This window comes from Globicephala melas, chromosome 3 (genome assembly GCF_963455315.2).
Source record: "Globicephala melas chromosome 3, mGloMel1.2, whole genome shotgun sequence".
NCBI lineage: Eukaryota > Metazoa > Chordata > Mammalia > Artiodactyla > Delphinidae > Globicephala > Globicephala melas.
Genome location: NC_083316.1, coordinates 130,090,535 through 130,103,278, shown reverse-complemented (window position 1 = coordinate 130,103,278; position 12,744 = coordinate 130,090,535). Strand labels below are relative to the sequence as shown.

Genomic DNA, 12,744 nt, shown 5'->3' with positions numbered 1-12,744 from the left:
AAAGCTCCATCATGGCTTTTGTGTCTTATTTACCCCTGAATTCTGGAGCCTGATACGTAACAAGTACTCAAAAATTTCGGAATGAACAAATCTAGGAAAGTACTTTGCAGATTTACAGCTGCAGAGCCCTACAGGAAACTGCCATCCAAACTCTTTAAATACTATCACCATGTCAAGGAACCCAGTACCTCCTGTGGCAGCTGAATCTGTCGGGGACACTACTGAAAGTTACTACTTGACCAGAGCCAAAACCTACTGACCCTCCACCTCCCACTTGCCATCAGAGCTTTAGCTGTAGGGCCACTTGAAGCAGATCTGTTCAAATGCTGTAGTTCAGAACAACCGGCATTTCCACCCACCCCAAGCTTTGATTCTCTGGGAAAAATAATCCTAGTTTCTTCAACTATCCCCTCCCTCTTCACAGTAAGGTGCATGCGTCCCAGTGAGCAGCCACCTCTTGTGTGTTCCTGATTTCCTGTCTCCCCCCCACACTCCCTAGAAGCAGCATCCAGCCTCCCACACCCAACCACGTCCAAACTCCACCCCTACACTCGGCTCCACTTTGGACAAAACCTAAACTAGGCTATTCCATCCAGATAATTGGCCTCTCTTTCTTGTATCACTGTAAAGATATATGAAGAACAGGAAAAGCACAGACCTCCACTCCCCAAGCAAACCCAAAGCTGCAGAAAGATACCAAACATGGAGCAGGAAGGTTTCACTTCAAAGCACCTGAGGGGCTCCCTGGTGGCGCAGTGGTTAGGAATCCACCTGCCAATGCAGGGGACATGGGTTCGAGCCCTGGTCCGGGAAGATCCCACATGCCGTGGAGCAACTAAGCCCGTATGCCACAACTACCGAGTCTGCGCTCTAGAGCCCGCGAGCCACAACTACTGAGCTCGCGAGCCACAACTACTGAAGCCCGCGCGCCTAGGGCCCGTGCTCCGCAACGAGAGAAGCCACCGCAATGAGAAGCCTGCGCGCCGTAACCAAGAGTAGCCCCCGCTCACCACAACTAGAGAAAGCCCGCATGCAGCAACAAAGACCCAACGCAGACAAAAATAAATAAAATAAAATTTTTTTAAAAAGCACCTGAGCTGTTCTCTCACAGACATTCTACCACTAGGGCACTCTCAAGTGCCACAATATGGGCTTCTCATGCAGGATTATAGCCCCAGTGATTCCTTAATTCCCCTTCACTATGGAGTTGTGTAACAGCCTGGGGCAGGGTAGGAAGAACTGGCTCTAAGTGACATGGGCGGCTTTCCTGTGTATGCTCAGGACCAAACAGCAGGGATAAGGGGCAGAGAGGACCCAGGAAGACACAGGAAGCCTGGCTTTAGCACTTGAGCTCTATTGGCAAATTGAAGACCTGGGTCAAATTCAAGACCTCGAAAGAAGAACCACCAAACACTCTTACGATTATCACTTATCATTTGCCAGGCTCTGGCTGAGCACTCCCCTTCCCCTAGCTCACACTCAGTGATCCTACGACGTGGGTACTCCAGATGTAACTCCATTTTACTGAAGCCCAGAAGTTACCAACCTTTCCAAGGGCACTCACTTGGTAGGTGGCTTGGCTAACTCAAACTGGATGACTAACTCCAAAGTCGACATTCTACCACCCAATATGCTATTTCTTCCTCCAGAGGAAAACAAAATCGGAGTAAACCCAAGAGACACGGGTTCAAGTCTCAGCCTTGCTTTGAACTGACTGTGATCTTGAGCAACTCTATTTCCTTTCTGGGCCTGAAGTACCTAACCTGTAAATCAATAGTTTAGATTCAATGACTTCTGGGGTCCCTTTCAGCTCTAAATACTCCTTCTCCTCTGAAAGGAGAGAAAGGAAATCCAAGCCCCTGAGGGCACAGCAATGGGAACAGAGTTGATAAACGGGCATTGGTCAGGGTAAGCCTGGCTCCCTAAAGCCCAGTATTCTCAGGAACTCACTACAGCAGCCCATCTATGGGCAAATGCAAACCCACTGTTAGCACAGGTATAAAAATGGCTGAATTCAGCTGAAGGGAGATAGCTCTGGCGGGAAGGAAACCTTGTGCACGTAGCTATCTCTGGAAAAGCCCACAGAGCCAAGCTGCAGAGAGGCTGGTGGCAGGCAGCCTAGATGTGGACCTAGAAGTCCCACCACATGGGTGCTTTCCCTGGTGGAGGTGGGGATTCCCGTACGGAAGCCTATCCCCCTACCAGGGCCGCCTCCTCTTTCCAGCTAAACGGCTGCAGCAGCGCAAGCAGGCTGGGGCTCTTGGCTTAAGCATGGACTCAGCCTAGGCCAGTCCATCAGCAATTGTGATTCTCCCAGGAACTGAAACGCATTCCAGATAATCTGGCCTTCTGAAAGGTCAGAGGAATCCCCCACACTGGAGCTGCTCCCTACCCCTTAAGGATGACAGCTGATAACTGTCCTAGACATACACTTCAGGAAAGACTCGGAAGTCTGCTACCTTTGTAATCCAGGAACCTTGCCCCAAAGGATCAGACAGGAAACCCCAAATCATCTATTCTTAACCTAAGAGGTTCTGCCACGTGGTAAAAGCAATCTTTCAAAAGCAAAAATCTGACCATGCCACTCCCTCACTTAAAATCTTCAAAAGCTCCCTACTGCCTTCCAGTTAAAATGAGAATTTATACTACTGCCACAGGGAGTTACTCAGTTCTCTGAACCTCATGGCCTTTCCTCAACCAAGACAGCTCTCTTTCCAGACCTTTTCTCAGATAAGTCCTACCTGTCCTTCCCATTTCAGGTTAGCCACTGCTTCCTCCAGAAGGACTTCTCTGCCCTAGACTGAACTGGGTGCTCCCTGCTGCACTCCCAAAGAATCCCACAGCTTTCTTACACAGCACTTTCCATTATGGATTGTGAGTGTGTGTGTTCTTTGTCAACACAGATTTTTATTATTCACTGTGGTATTCCCCTATGCCAGACTCAAAATGTGAATGATGCTGTTAAAAGTACGAGATTCATTCATTCATTCATTAAATGTTCACTGAGCTGCCTACTATGTGCCAGGCATGCTTAGGTGCTGGGGATAAAGCAGTGGTCAAACACCAAAGACCCTCATCCAATGGTGATAAAAGCTAAGAAGAGGGCTTCCCTGGTGGCGCAATGGTTGAGAGTCCGCCTGCCGATGCAGGGGACACGGGTTCGTGCCCCGGTCTGGGAAGATCCCACATGCCGCGGAGCGGCTGGGCCCGTGAGCCATGGCCGCTGAGCCTGCGCGTCCGGAGCCTGTGCTCCGCAATGGGAGAGGCCACAACAGTTGAGAGGCCCACGTACTGCCAAAAAAAAAAAAAAAAAAAGCTAAGAAGAAAAATGAAGCAGGGTAAAGGGATGGGGATAGACAGTATGGGGTGCAGGCTTGCTATTTAATATAGGGTGGTCCGGGAAGGCCTCTCCATCTCAATGAATGGAACAGGAACCTGAAGAAAGTGAGGGTGTGGCCCATGCGGCTATCTGGGGGAAGAGCATCGCAAAACAAAAGCCCTGAAGCAGGAGGGTGCACAACATGCTCCAGGAAAAGCAAGGACCAATGTTGTTGGAAGAGAAACAGTGGTAAAAGATGAAGTCAGAGCTGAAGGTCAGGGCAAGGGGACGTCTGGGGAGCCAGATCAAGAAGAAACGCTAAGGACTCTGAATTTTACTCCGCTATTGAAGCCATGAGAGGACTTTAAGCAGGAGTGACAGGAGACCAGTTCAGAGGTTCCTGCAACCTTCTAGCTGAGCAGTAATGGTATGTGGACCAGGCTGGCAGCCAAGGAGGTGGTAAAAAGAAAGCATTTAGCTTTGGTCACAGTTTTTGGAGCCAAAAGGATGTAATGGTAAATTAGATGTGAGGTGACAGAGAAATAGAGGTGCCAAGAATGACCCCAAGGTTTTTAGTCTGAGCAATCAGAAGGACAGAGCTGCTTATTAATCTCTCCTGAGTCTCACTTTCCTCATCTGTGAAGTGGGGATAAAAAGAGCACCTGCTGAGCAGGTTACACAGGATAACTGCAATATCACTATTACTTATAGTGGGGTTATCAGGAGCTTCAGTAAGCTAGGGTATGTGGAAAGGAGAGCAAAAACCAGAGCTCAGGCGGACCATGCATCCAGATGGCTCCTGGTAACTGTGGGACTGAATTCAGTTCCTCTGAAAAGCTTAGAACTTCATTTTAAAGGAAGGAAGAGAAAAGGCTACCTGGAGTTGCTGGAATGTATGTTCAGACGGGAAGGTGGTTACCACAACAAGCTTGGAGGGTTATTACAAAGTACCCTGTACACAGGCCTCCGATGGAGGGGCCATCTGGGTTTACCAATAGTACCTCAGATTGAGGCGGTAAAGCCCCTCACTGTATGTCAGATTTATGTGGCCGGCTTTACAAAATTCATCAGAAAAGCCCACATACCTCACCTTCCACACCGGCTTTGCCAGTCCAAAGGCACAGTCAAAGGAAAAGTGCCACATCAAGACTGTCCCTCTGATTCTGGGAAAGTCCCTCATGGAGATACCGTAGGCTATCTGCCACGAAAAATTGGCCAGTTGGCCCTGGTAACTATTACATAGCACTGCTTGACAATGAAGTTAACTCCAGATTATCCATCCTCACTTAGGAAAGGCATGGATAACCCCTCAGAATGGGTAATTACCTCAAACTACATATACAGTTGACCCTCAATAACGCGGGGTTAGGGCGCCAACCCCCAGCTCAGTGGAAGATCCATGTGTAACTTTATAGGTTGTGCAGGCTATCTGCTGTTCCTCCCTATCTGCGGTTCTGCATGAGCATGGACTCAACCAACAGTGGAGAGTGTAGGACTCAACCAACAGTGGAGAGTGTAGGACTGAAGTATTTATGGAAAACAATCCACACGAGTGGACCCATGCACTCGTGTTGTTCAAGGGTCAACTGAACCTGGCTTTGGAATGCATCTTCTGGAAGCTAAACCACTTACATCTATCTGTGTGGGACATTTTAAGTCATGAACTGGGCTACCCCACAACGAGGTATCAATTTGATCCTCAAAACAACCTCAGCATAGGGGTTACTCCCATTCTGGGAACAAGAAAACCAGCATGTTCTGATTTAAATCCCATCACCTACCCCTGTGCTCCTTCACCTCGCTGTTTCCTGTGCTTTCATTAGCCAGTTATCAAAACTTATTTTCTTTCACAAACCCCCAGCAGGAAAACTGTCCTCTCTCCTGGCCACTCCCTTAGATCACTCTGGACGAGCCAGGGAGGTCTGTGAGCCCTCTGGAGGCCCCAACACCCTCATTACCCCCTTTTAGGTTGTCTGGGATTTTGCAAACAGGGGCACTCCCATCTGCCAAGCTCTGCGTGGTAAAGAGGTTTTTGTGGTTTCAGGTCCACTATTCCGCCTCCTCTCCCTGCCCGACTCCCACAGAAAGGGAAAGACTGCTGAGTAACAGCTCTAAAATACTTACTCTAGCCTAGGTCCCACTGCAGACAGGGGCTGGGTCAGCCAAGAAAATCCCCCCTCCACTCCGCCCCCCAACCCTGGGAGGTTCAGAGTTCAGGACTGCTGAGACTGCCCCCTACCTGCCAAGGGCCTAGGACCACCTCCAAAGCACCTCTCCCTCCCTAACAGGCACTCATTTCCCGGTTAGGGTAAAACTCAAACTCCCTTCAGGGGGCAGGCAGCTGAAGGTTCCTGGAGAAGGCCTCCTTCCCTTCTCCCCTTCAGAGGGTGTCCTAATTGCGTGCTTTCTTCACAAGAGAAGAAAGTGATCTGAACTACAGGAAAAGAGCTTCAAGCCCTCGTTTACCAAGCCCAACCTAACAGTTATTTGCCAGAGGTGCACAATATAACCAGCTATGGAGTTTAAAACAAACAAAAAACAACCATAATGCCATTATCACCCTTGACAAATAATTCCTTAATATAATCTAAACTGATCAGTTATCCTCAATTGACACCAAAATTTCTTCTTATAGCCTGTTTGTTCGAATCAGGATTCAAACAAGATCCACACGAGGCATCTGACTAACGTCTCAACTCTTCATCCATAACAGTTCCCTCTTTTAAAAATGTTTATTTTTTTAACTGAACGTGATGTACAATATTATATGTTACAGGTAGATAATACAGTGAGTCATGATTTTTAAAGGTTCTACTCCATTTATAGTTATTATAAAATATTGGCTATATTCCCTGTGTTGTACAATACATCCTTGTAGCTTATTTTATACATAGTAGTTTATACCTCTTAACCCCCTACCCCAATATTGCCCCTCCCTCCTTCCCTCTCTCCCCACTGGTAACCACTAGTTTGTTCTCTGTATCTGTGAATCTGTTTCTTTTTGTTATGTTCACTAGTTTGTTGTATTTTTTTGAACGCCACTTATTTATTGACAAGATAATCTGTCTTGTAGAATTTCTCACATTCAGAAATTGGATAACTGCTACCTCATGGTCAATCAATGCGTTCCTCTAACCTCACAGACCTATGGTTCTATTAGGTGTGGGTTCAATTTCTATTTGGTGGAGGCAATTTTTATAGACAGCACTGTGTACTTTCTATTACCACATTCATTGTAAGGCACTTAATGCCTGGTTGCTACACAGGTTGCTCTGATACGAACCCCCAAGCAATTGGCTCAGGTTCCTGAAGCCAGAAGAGTATCTCCAGCACTCACAGAACCTGGATTCAAAACTGGAGTTCTTAACCACTATGGCAGATACGAATATACACACTTAAAAAGCTTTGCTTTGTAAAAATTGGGAATTACTGTTGTACACCTGAAACTTACATCATAATAATAATAAAAGGCTCTGCTTTGGTTTCTTTTGTGGGGAAGGGGTTTATCGGAGAAAGTGTTTTTGATACTAAAAAAACTTTGAAGACATATTCCAATTCCCTCATTTTACAGATGAAGAAACACAGGTACAGACAAAGTATGGGGGTTGCTAGTGTCCACAATGCTGGACACAAGCAGAATTACAAGTGAAATGAACACTACTAACAATGGTGATCATTTATTATAGCTAGCACTTATTAGATGCTCTGTACCTGGCATTAAGCTAAAGGTTATGCTAAACATCTTGATTTTCACGACCCTATGAAATAGTTACTACCATTACTCCCATTTTGAGGAGGAAGGAACAATGGTTTAGAGAGGCTGAGTAATTTGCCCAAGATTGCACACCAAGTTAGAAGCAAAGCTGGGACTCAAAATTACAGACTGTGTAATTCCACCCAGTCCACTTCTAGTGGTGAGGAAGGAAGGAGCCAGGGTCTGAAGTAGCTCTGACACCGTGAGGTCTTCATGCAACGAAGACTGACTGATCCACATGGATGCCCCACAGAGTACAACCAGTTGTGGGGTTGGTGGGGGAGGGAAGATGGGAAAGGGCCCAAACCCAGGAAGAAAACTGAGACTGGGAGTGGAGGTTTATTTGGGGCCAGTTCAGTGTGGTGGCAGATTCCTGGGGTTGCCATGGGTTAGCTGGGATTATAACCCTTTTTTATTTTGTGTCACCAGTTAGCTGCACTTCAAAGAGACACAGAAAAAAATGATGCCCAGAATATAAATATTCAAGTCTCAGGCCCTGCCCCCGACTTTCCTCTAAAGAGAAATGAAGAAAAAGATCACAGTACTGGTGTTTTCTTACTACACAAAGTTAGAAGTGTCAGACAATCAACCCACTGATTCCCTGCTAGGGTTGCTGGAAGCTTGTGGGGATGATATGCTCTCAAGTCTCTACCTACTACATGTACACCAGCCACAGCAAATTTTTAGTTCAGTTAGGCTCGCCTTTCCCCACAGCCCTGAGAGCACGTGAACACTCCGCCAAAAAGTAATCTTTACGAAAGGCAAATAAATTAAAACTTATTTTTAAAACATTCATCATAACACATTCCAAAGAAAAAACAGCCAATTACTTGGGTCATCAACCTTTAAGATTATCCATACCATGCCCTTCATGTCTGTGGATAAGCAAAAGCCCACTTTTAAGGAGACAGATCCCATACGTTTCAGGGAGTACTAATACAATGCCAGAAAAGGAAAGTACAACACTCTCCAACCCCCTCATTTTACAGGTGGAGAAAACAGAGACCCAGAAAAAGTCCCAGAAAATCCCAGTTTCAGTCTCCCAGACATGGTACAACAGAAAACACATGCCAGGCACCAAGCTAAATACTTCACACATATCATCACAGTGAATGCTCACAATAGCCCCATGAGGCAGATACATAATTTAATTTCTAGAATACAAATGGAGAGGCTGCGGCACAGAATGGTTCAGTAGCCTGCAGGAGGCACAGCTAAGCAAGTGGTTGAGCTGGCATTTGAACCCATGCAGTTTTGGTCCCAGAACCTTTGCTATGTATCACTTCTTTTTTTTTTTTTTTAATTTATTTATTTATTTTTGGCTGTGTTGGGTCTTCGTTTCTGTGCGAGGGCTTTCTCCAGTTGCGGCGAGCGGAGGCCACTCTTCATCGCAGTGCGCGGGCCTCTCACTGTCACGGCCTCTCCCGTTGTGGAGCACAGGCTCCAGACGCGCAGGCTCAGTAGTTGTGGCTCACGGGCTTAGTTGCTCCGCGGCATGTGGGATCTTCCCAGACCAGGGCTCGAACCCGTGTCCCCTGCATTGGCAGGCAGATTCTTAACCACTGCGCCACCAGGGAAGCCCTCACTTCTTTAACTAAGACATCTTGCCTCTCTCATACTTAAAGAGTTGTGGCTAAGATAAGGAAAAAATATTTAATGTTTTCAAAATATTCTAGGGGAAGAAAATACAAAAAACCAAAATGCAAATCCCAAGATTTAAAACTACTAAGACACAGAAGCTTAAACCAGACCAGAGAACCCCGCAAGAAAGGGGGGATATAGCAAAACATCTTTTATTACTAGTTACTGCATGTGTCCCTTAAAGAACTAAAATACTAGCATCTGAGCCAAAAGGAGAGCTAAAAATAGGCATTTGCAGCAAGCTTTGGAAAGCTTTTGGCTTGCTTATGAGGCACCCAAAACATATGCATCACAGAACACAAAATTTCCCAAGACCACACTGTCATTCCATCGGTGTCTCATTTAAACTTGTCCAAGCTGTAAATAAAATCAGGGCTGGAAAAGGGCCTTAGTGATCCACGTAAACTTCAAAGAAAGTGCCACCATCTACCCTGACCACAAAATTCTCCCTCAAAAAGCATCCAAGCCCTAACAACTGGCTTAAACAGAAAAGCTACTGAATTCAGAGTTTGTCTGTCAAAGACTATTCTGCAAGTTCAAAACCAATGAGTAGACAAGACACTTTCTTACCTAACAAGAACAGAGTAAATCTACCGGACTCAGAATTTTGCTGTGGGCACTTAAAGCAAGTTGGCTTTTCTAAGAACTCAGAGGTAAAGGTGAGATGCCAGCCAAGCTGTCCTCTTCCAACGATCAATAACCCCAGTGATGCACCCTATCAAGGGCCCCTGGACTTGCACAAAATGCCAGCTCAAGCACCCAATACCACCTGATGTCATGCTGATGTAAAACCCACAAGGTAGGTTCACCATTAGCTAAGCAGCAGCAGCCAGAGTGAGTAGCCCCATTTAAACTTCTGAGGAGTGCTCTCTCCTGGGCATGATTATACCTCCTTGAGTTTAAAGAGGGGGGAAGGACCAAAGAGTGTCTTAAAGTTGCTATTCCTCCCTCTGTGGGTGGATCAGGAGGGATTTGCAAGAAAATGGAGGTTTCAGCACTGCCCTTTGCATAAGAGGGTTCTGGAAGGAACGGGGGGAAGGGGAGGAGGGCAAAAGGAAGAGAACACGGTTTGAGGTACTATTAGTAAACGCCAAATGTCCCCTCCTCCAAATGAAGCAACCTCAAAAGAAATAAAAATTACAACATGCCATTTTCAGAATTCGCTGTTCTGGTTTCCCTAGGATTACAAGGGATTCTATTCCCTTGAATGTAAAGGCATTAAGCTTCCCTTTCCCCATTTTGATGGTTTAAACCAGTCAGCCTCAACCAGCGCTACAGAAGGGGACGAGTTTTGAAAAACCAATACGGCTATGGCCACAGGCCATCATTCTAGCTCCAAGCGTGTTTTAACACCGAACCACTACAGAAAGACCCTGAACCGAAGAATCCAGCACCACTGTGCCTATACGCGCCGGCAAAGGGAGCAGGGCGGGCGCGCCCCCTACCAAAGCCGACGATCTATTTTTGGCAAAGGAAGGCCGAGCCGAACCTCCATGTTCTGCACCGCCTCTCTCCCCCCAGCGCCACTGACAACGCTCTGCGGGGACTTCCCACTTTCCCCAAGAGGCCGGGTCCAAAAGGACCCAAAGCCGAGAAGGGAGAGGGAGGGCGCGCGGAGCGCCGGTCGGCAGTCACATGCCACTCGCCGCGCGGGGTGGCACCACGTTGTCCCGGCTGCGGAGGAATGCCGGGAAGGAGGAACGCGCACTCACACCCGCGCACACGCACACTCCTGGCCGCGCCGCCCGCCCGCCCGCACCCGCCTTCCACCCCGAGCGCCGAGGCGGGCCCCGAACGCCCAGGCCGAGCGGTCGCGAGCAGCCCGCGGGTCGGCGGCGCGGCGTAAGACGCTCAACTGTCACCCGCCCGCCCTCCCGGCCCTGCCACTCCCTCCCCCGCCGCCACACGCCCCTCGCGTCGCCGCATGCCCCCTTACTCGCCTCACATTTCCCCCTCACTGGATGCCCCGCACGCTCTCCATTCGGCTCCCTCTCAAGACGGAAGGTCCCCAGGATCAGGGAGGGAAAGCACCGAATTCAATGACACGTTGGGTTTCCTCTTCTCCCCATTCTGCCCGTAACCGACCCCTGAACCCATCGCCAATGGCCATTCTACCACCTAATACTATCTACTCGAGAACAAAACTTGTTAACTTTTAAATCCCGAATCTGTGTGGTCGGTATGAACTCATTGCCGGGCGTTTTGCTGCCTATGACATATACTTATTAAACATTTACAACATGGGGACGATCGCAACGCTACCAAAACGAGAAGCATGGGGCGGAGTGGTAAGAGGGGGCTTCCCCAGGAAGGTTCAGGCTGGAAACCGTCTCTTACACTAACATGCGGTAGGGGGAGAGAGCCCTTTTCACCGAAACCAGCGCCCACCCTCTCCCCGCGAGGTAGGCCCGGACCACGCCGTTGCCCACTAACCGCTGCGGCCCAGGCGGTGGCCGCAGCCTCCCGGAGGCCGGGCCCTCTGGCAGGGGCAGGTTCCTGAGTGTGCTGGAGGACAGGGCACGGCGACCCGAATGAGCCAGGAGATAATAAAAAACAAAAACCCCGAGTCACCACGACCAGCGGCGGACCCCCGGGCCCTGGAGGCCGCTGGGGGAGGGGACGCCTATGTCCCCGGAAGAGGCCCCGGACCCAGGATACCAAACAGAAAGACCCACCTGGAGGAGACTGTCCGTTCACGGTGGCCAGGACCGGCGGCAACGCGTTCTTAGTCCACGGGTTCACCTTGGGCGGAGGGGCCTCCACGAAGTCTCGGCGCCCGGCGCCCACGGCTCCGGCAGCTCCTCCGCCAGCGGCCGGCTCGCCGCCGCCGCCCTCCTCCCCGTCGCTGACGGCCGGGCCCTCGGCGCCAGGCGGCTGCGGCGGCCGCGGGCTCTCGCGCTCCAGCTGCCCTGTGCCCTCCTTGTGTGGCTTGGCGCAGGGCGGCCGAGGTCTCCGGGCGCCGCCGTCCGGCTCCCCCCCTCCGACGTCGTTCGCCCCGGGCTCGCCCTTGCCCTCGGACGACGGCGGCGGCTTCTTCCTCACCAACCCCCCGTGCTCTTCGGCCTGCAAGAGTGGGGCGCCCCCCGGCAGCAGCGGCTCCACCTGAGTGGCCATCTGCGCGCCCGCCCCCCCGGAGAAGCCGGGCGCGCCCGAGGCTGCCTCCCCCGCCTCGAACTTGGCTCTCCGAGCGCCCGCGACGCCTTCCTCCGGGGCGCTGGGCCCCAGTCCCGGCGGAGAAGGGTCGGGGTTCACGCTAGGCGCGGCTCCCCTCCGGGTCGGATGCAGCCGCCGTAGATCCAAGGCCCGCTGGCCGGGCGGGGGGGGGGACGAAGGCCCCCCACTATGCGGTCCAGGCCTCCTCGGCGCGCGTCCCCCCCCGCCCGTTCCTCGCAAGGCGTCCCCACCCCGAGCCTGGCAGGCTTCTCGTCCCGTCCCTCCCTCCCCCCCGCCGCCGGGGCGGCCCGGGCTTCCCGGCTCGGGGGCTGCAGCAATATGGACGGACGGGGGAGAGGCGCGGCGAGCCGAGCTGACCACGCGATCCGCGGCAGGCGGCGGGCGGGCGCGCGCCTCGCGACGCAGCGGGCAAGGGGAGGGGAAGGCGCAACGGGGCCGCGCCCGCCGGAGCGGGCAGTGGGCGACGGGAGGGCGAAGGCGGCGGGAGCGCGCGCGCAGGGCCTCGCAGCCCCGCCCCTTGCCCCGCCCCTCGCCTCCGATTCCTCGGCGCACCTCGGGGCTGGTGGGTGAGGGGTACTCAGACCTGACGGGGGCGAGCACGTGCCTGATGCAATTCGGGAGCGGGCGGGGGCAGCGAGCCGGGCAGGAGAGAAGGGATGGTAAAGAGGGGGAAGTGTCTTAAAGAGCCAGCGCGTGAGAGCGGCCGCAGGTGGAGCACATGGGAGTGGGCCACGCGGCCGGCCGGGCCTGCTCGCGCTCTTTAGGTTGGCTGCTCCAGATTCCGAGAAAGGAGCCATTAATGTCACCCTCCACTTACAGGATGATGGAGGTGGGTGCTAACGGCTCCCTGGCGTCC

The 12,744-nt window shown here is 51.2% G+C and overlaps 1 protein-coding gene across 2 annotated transcripts in view; it reads right to left on the bottom strand.

The window, feature by feature from the left end:
* The window catches only part of LARP1 (La ribonucleoprotein 1, translational regulator), a 54,989-nt gene extending 42,718 nt beyond the window's left edge, over positions 1–12,271 (bottom strand). Inside the window, exon 1 of one of the 2 annotated variants that reach the window (XM_030834207.2) lies at positions 11,390–12,271. In XM_030834207.2, coding sequence (XP_030690067.1) covers positions 11,390–11,828 — 439 coding nt within the window. In that variant the 5' untranslated portion in view covers positions 11,829–12,271. The remainder of the gene's footprint in view (positions 1–11,389) is intronic. The other variant, XM_030834209.2, reaches the window with a different exon arrangement.
* Positions 12,272–12,744: the final 473 nt, after the last annotated feature.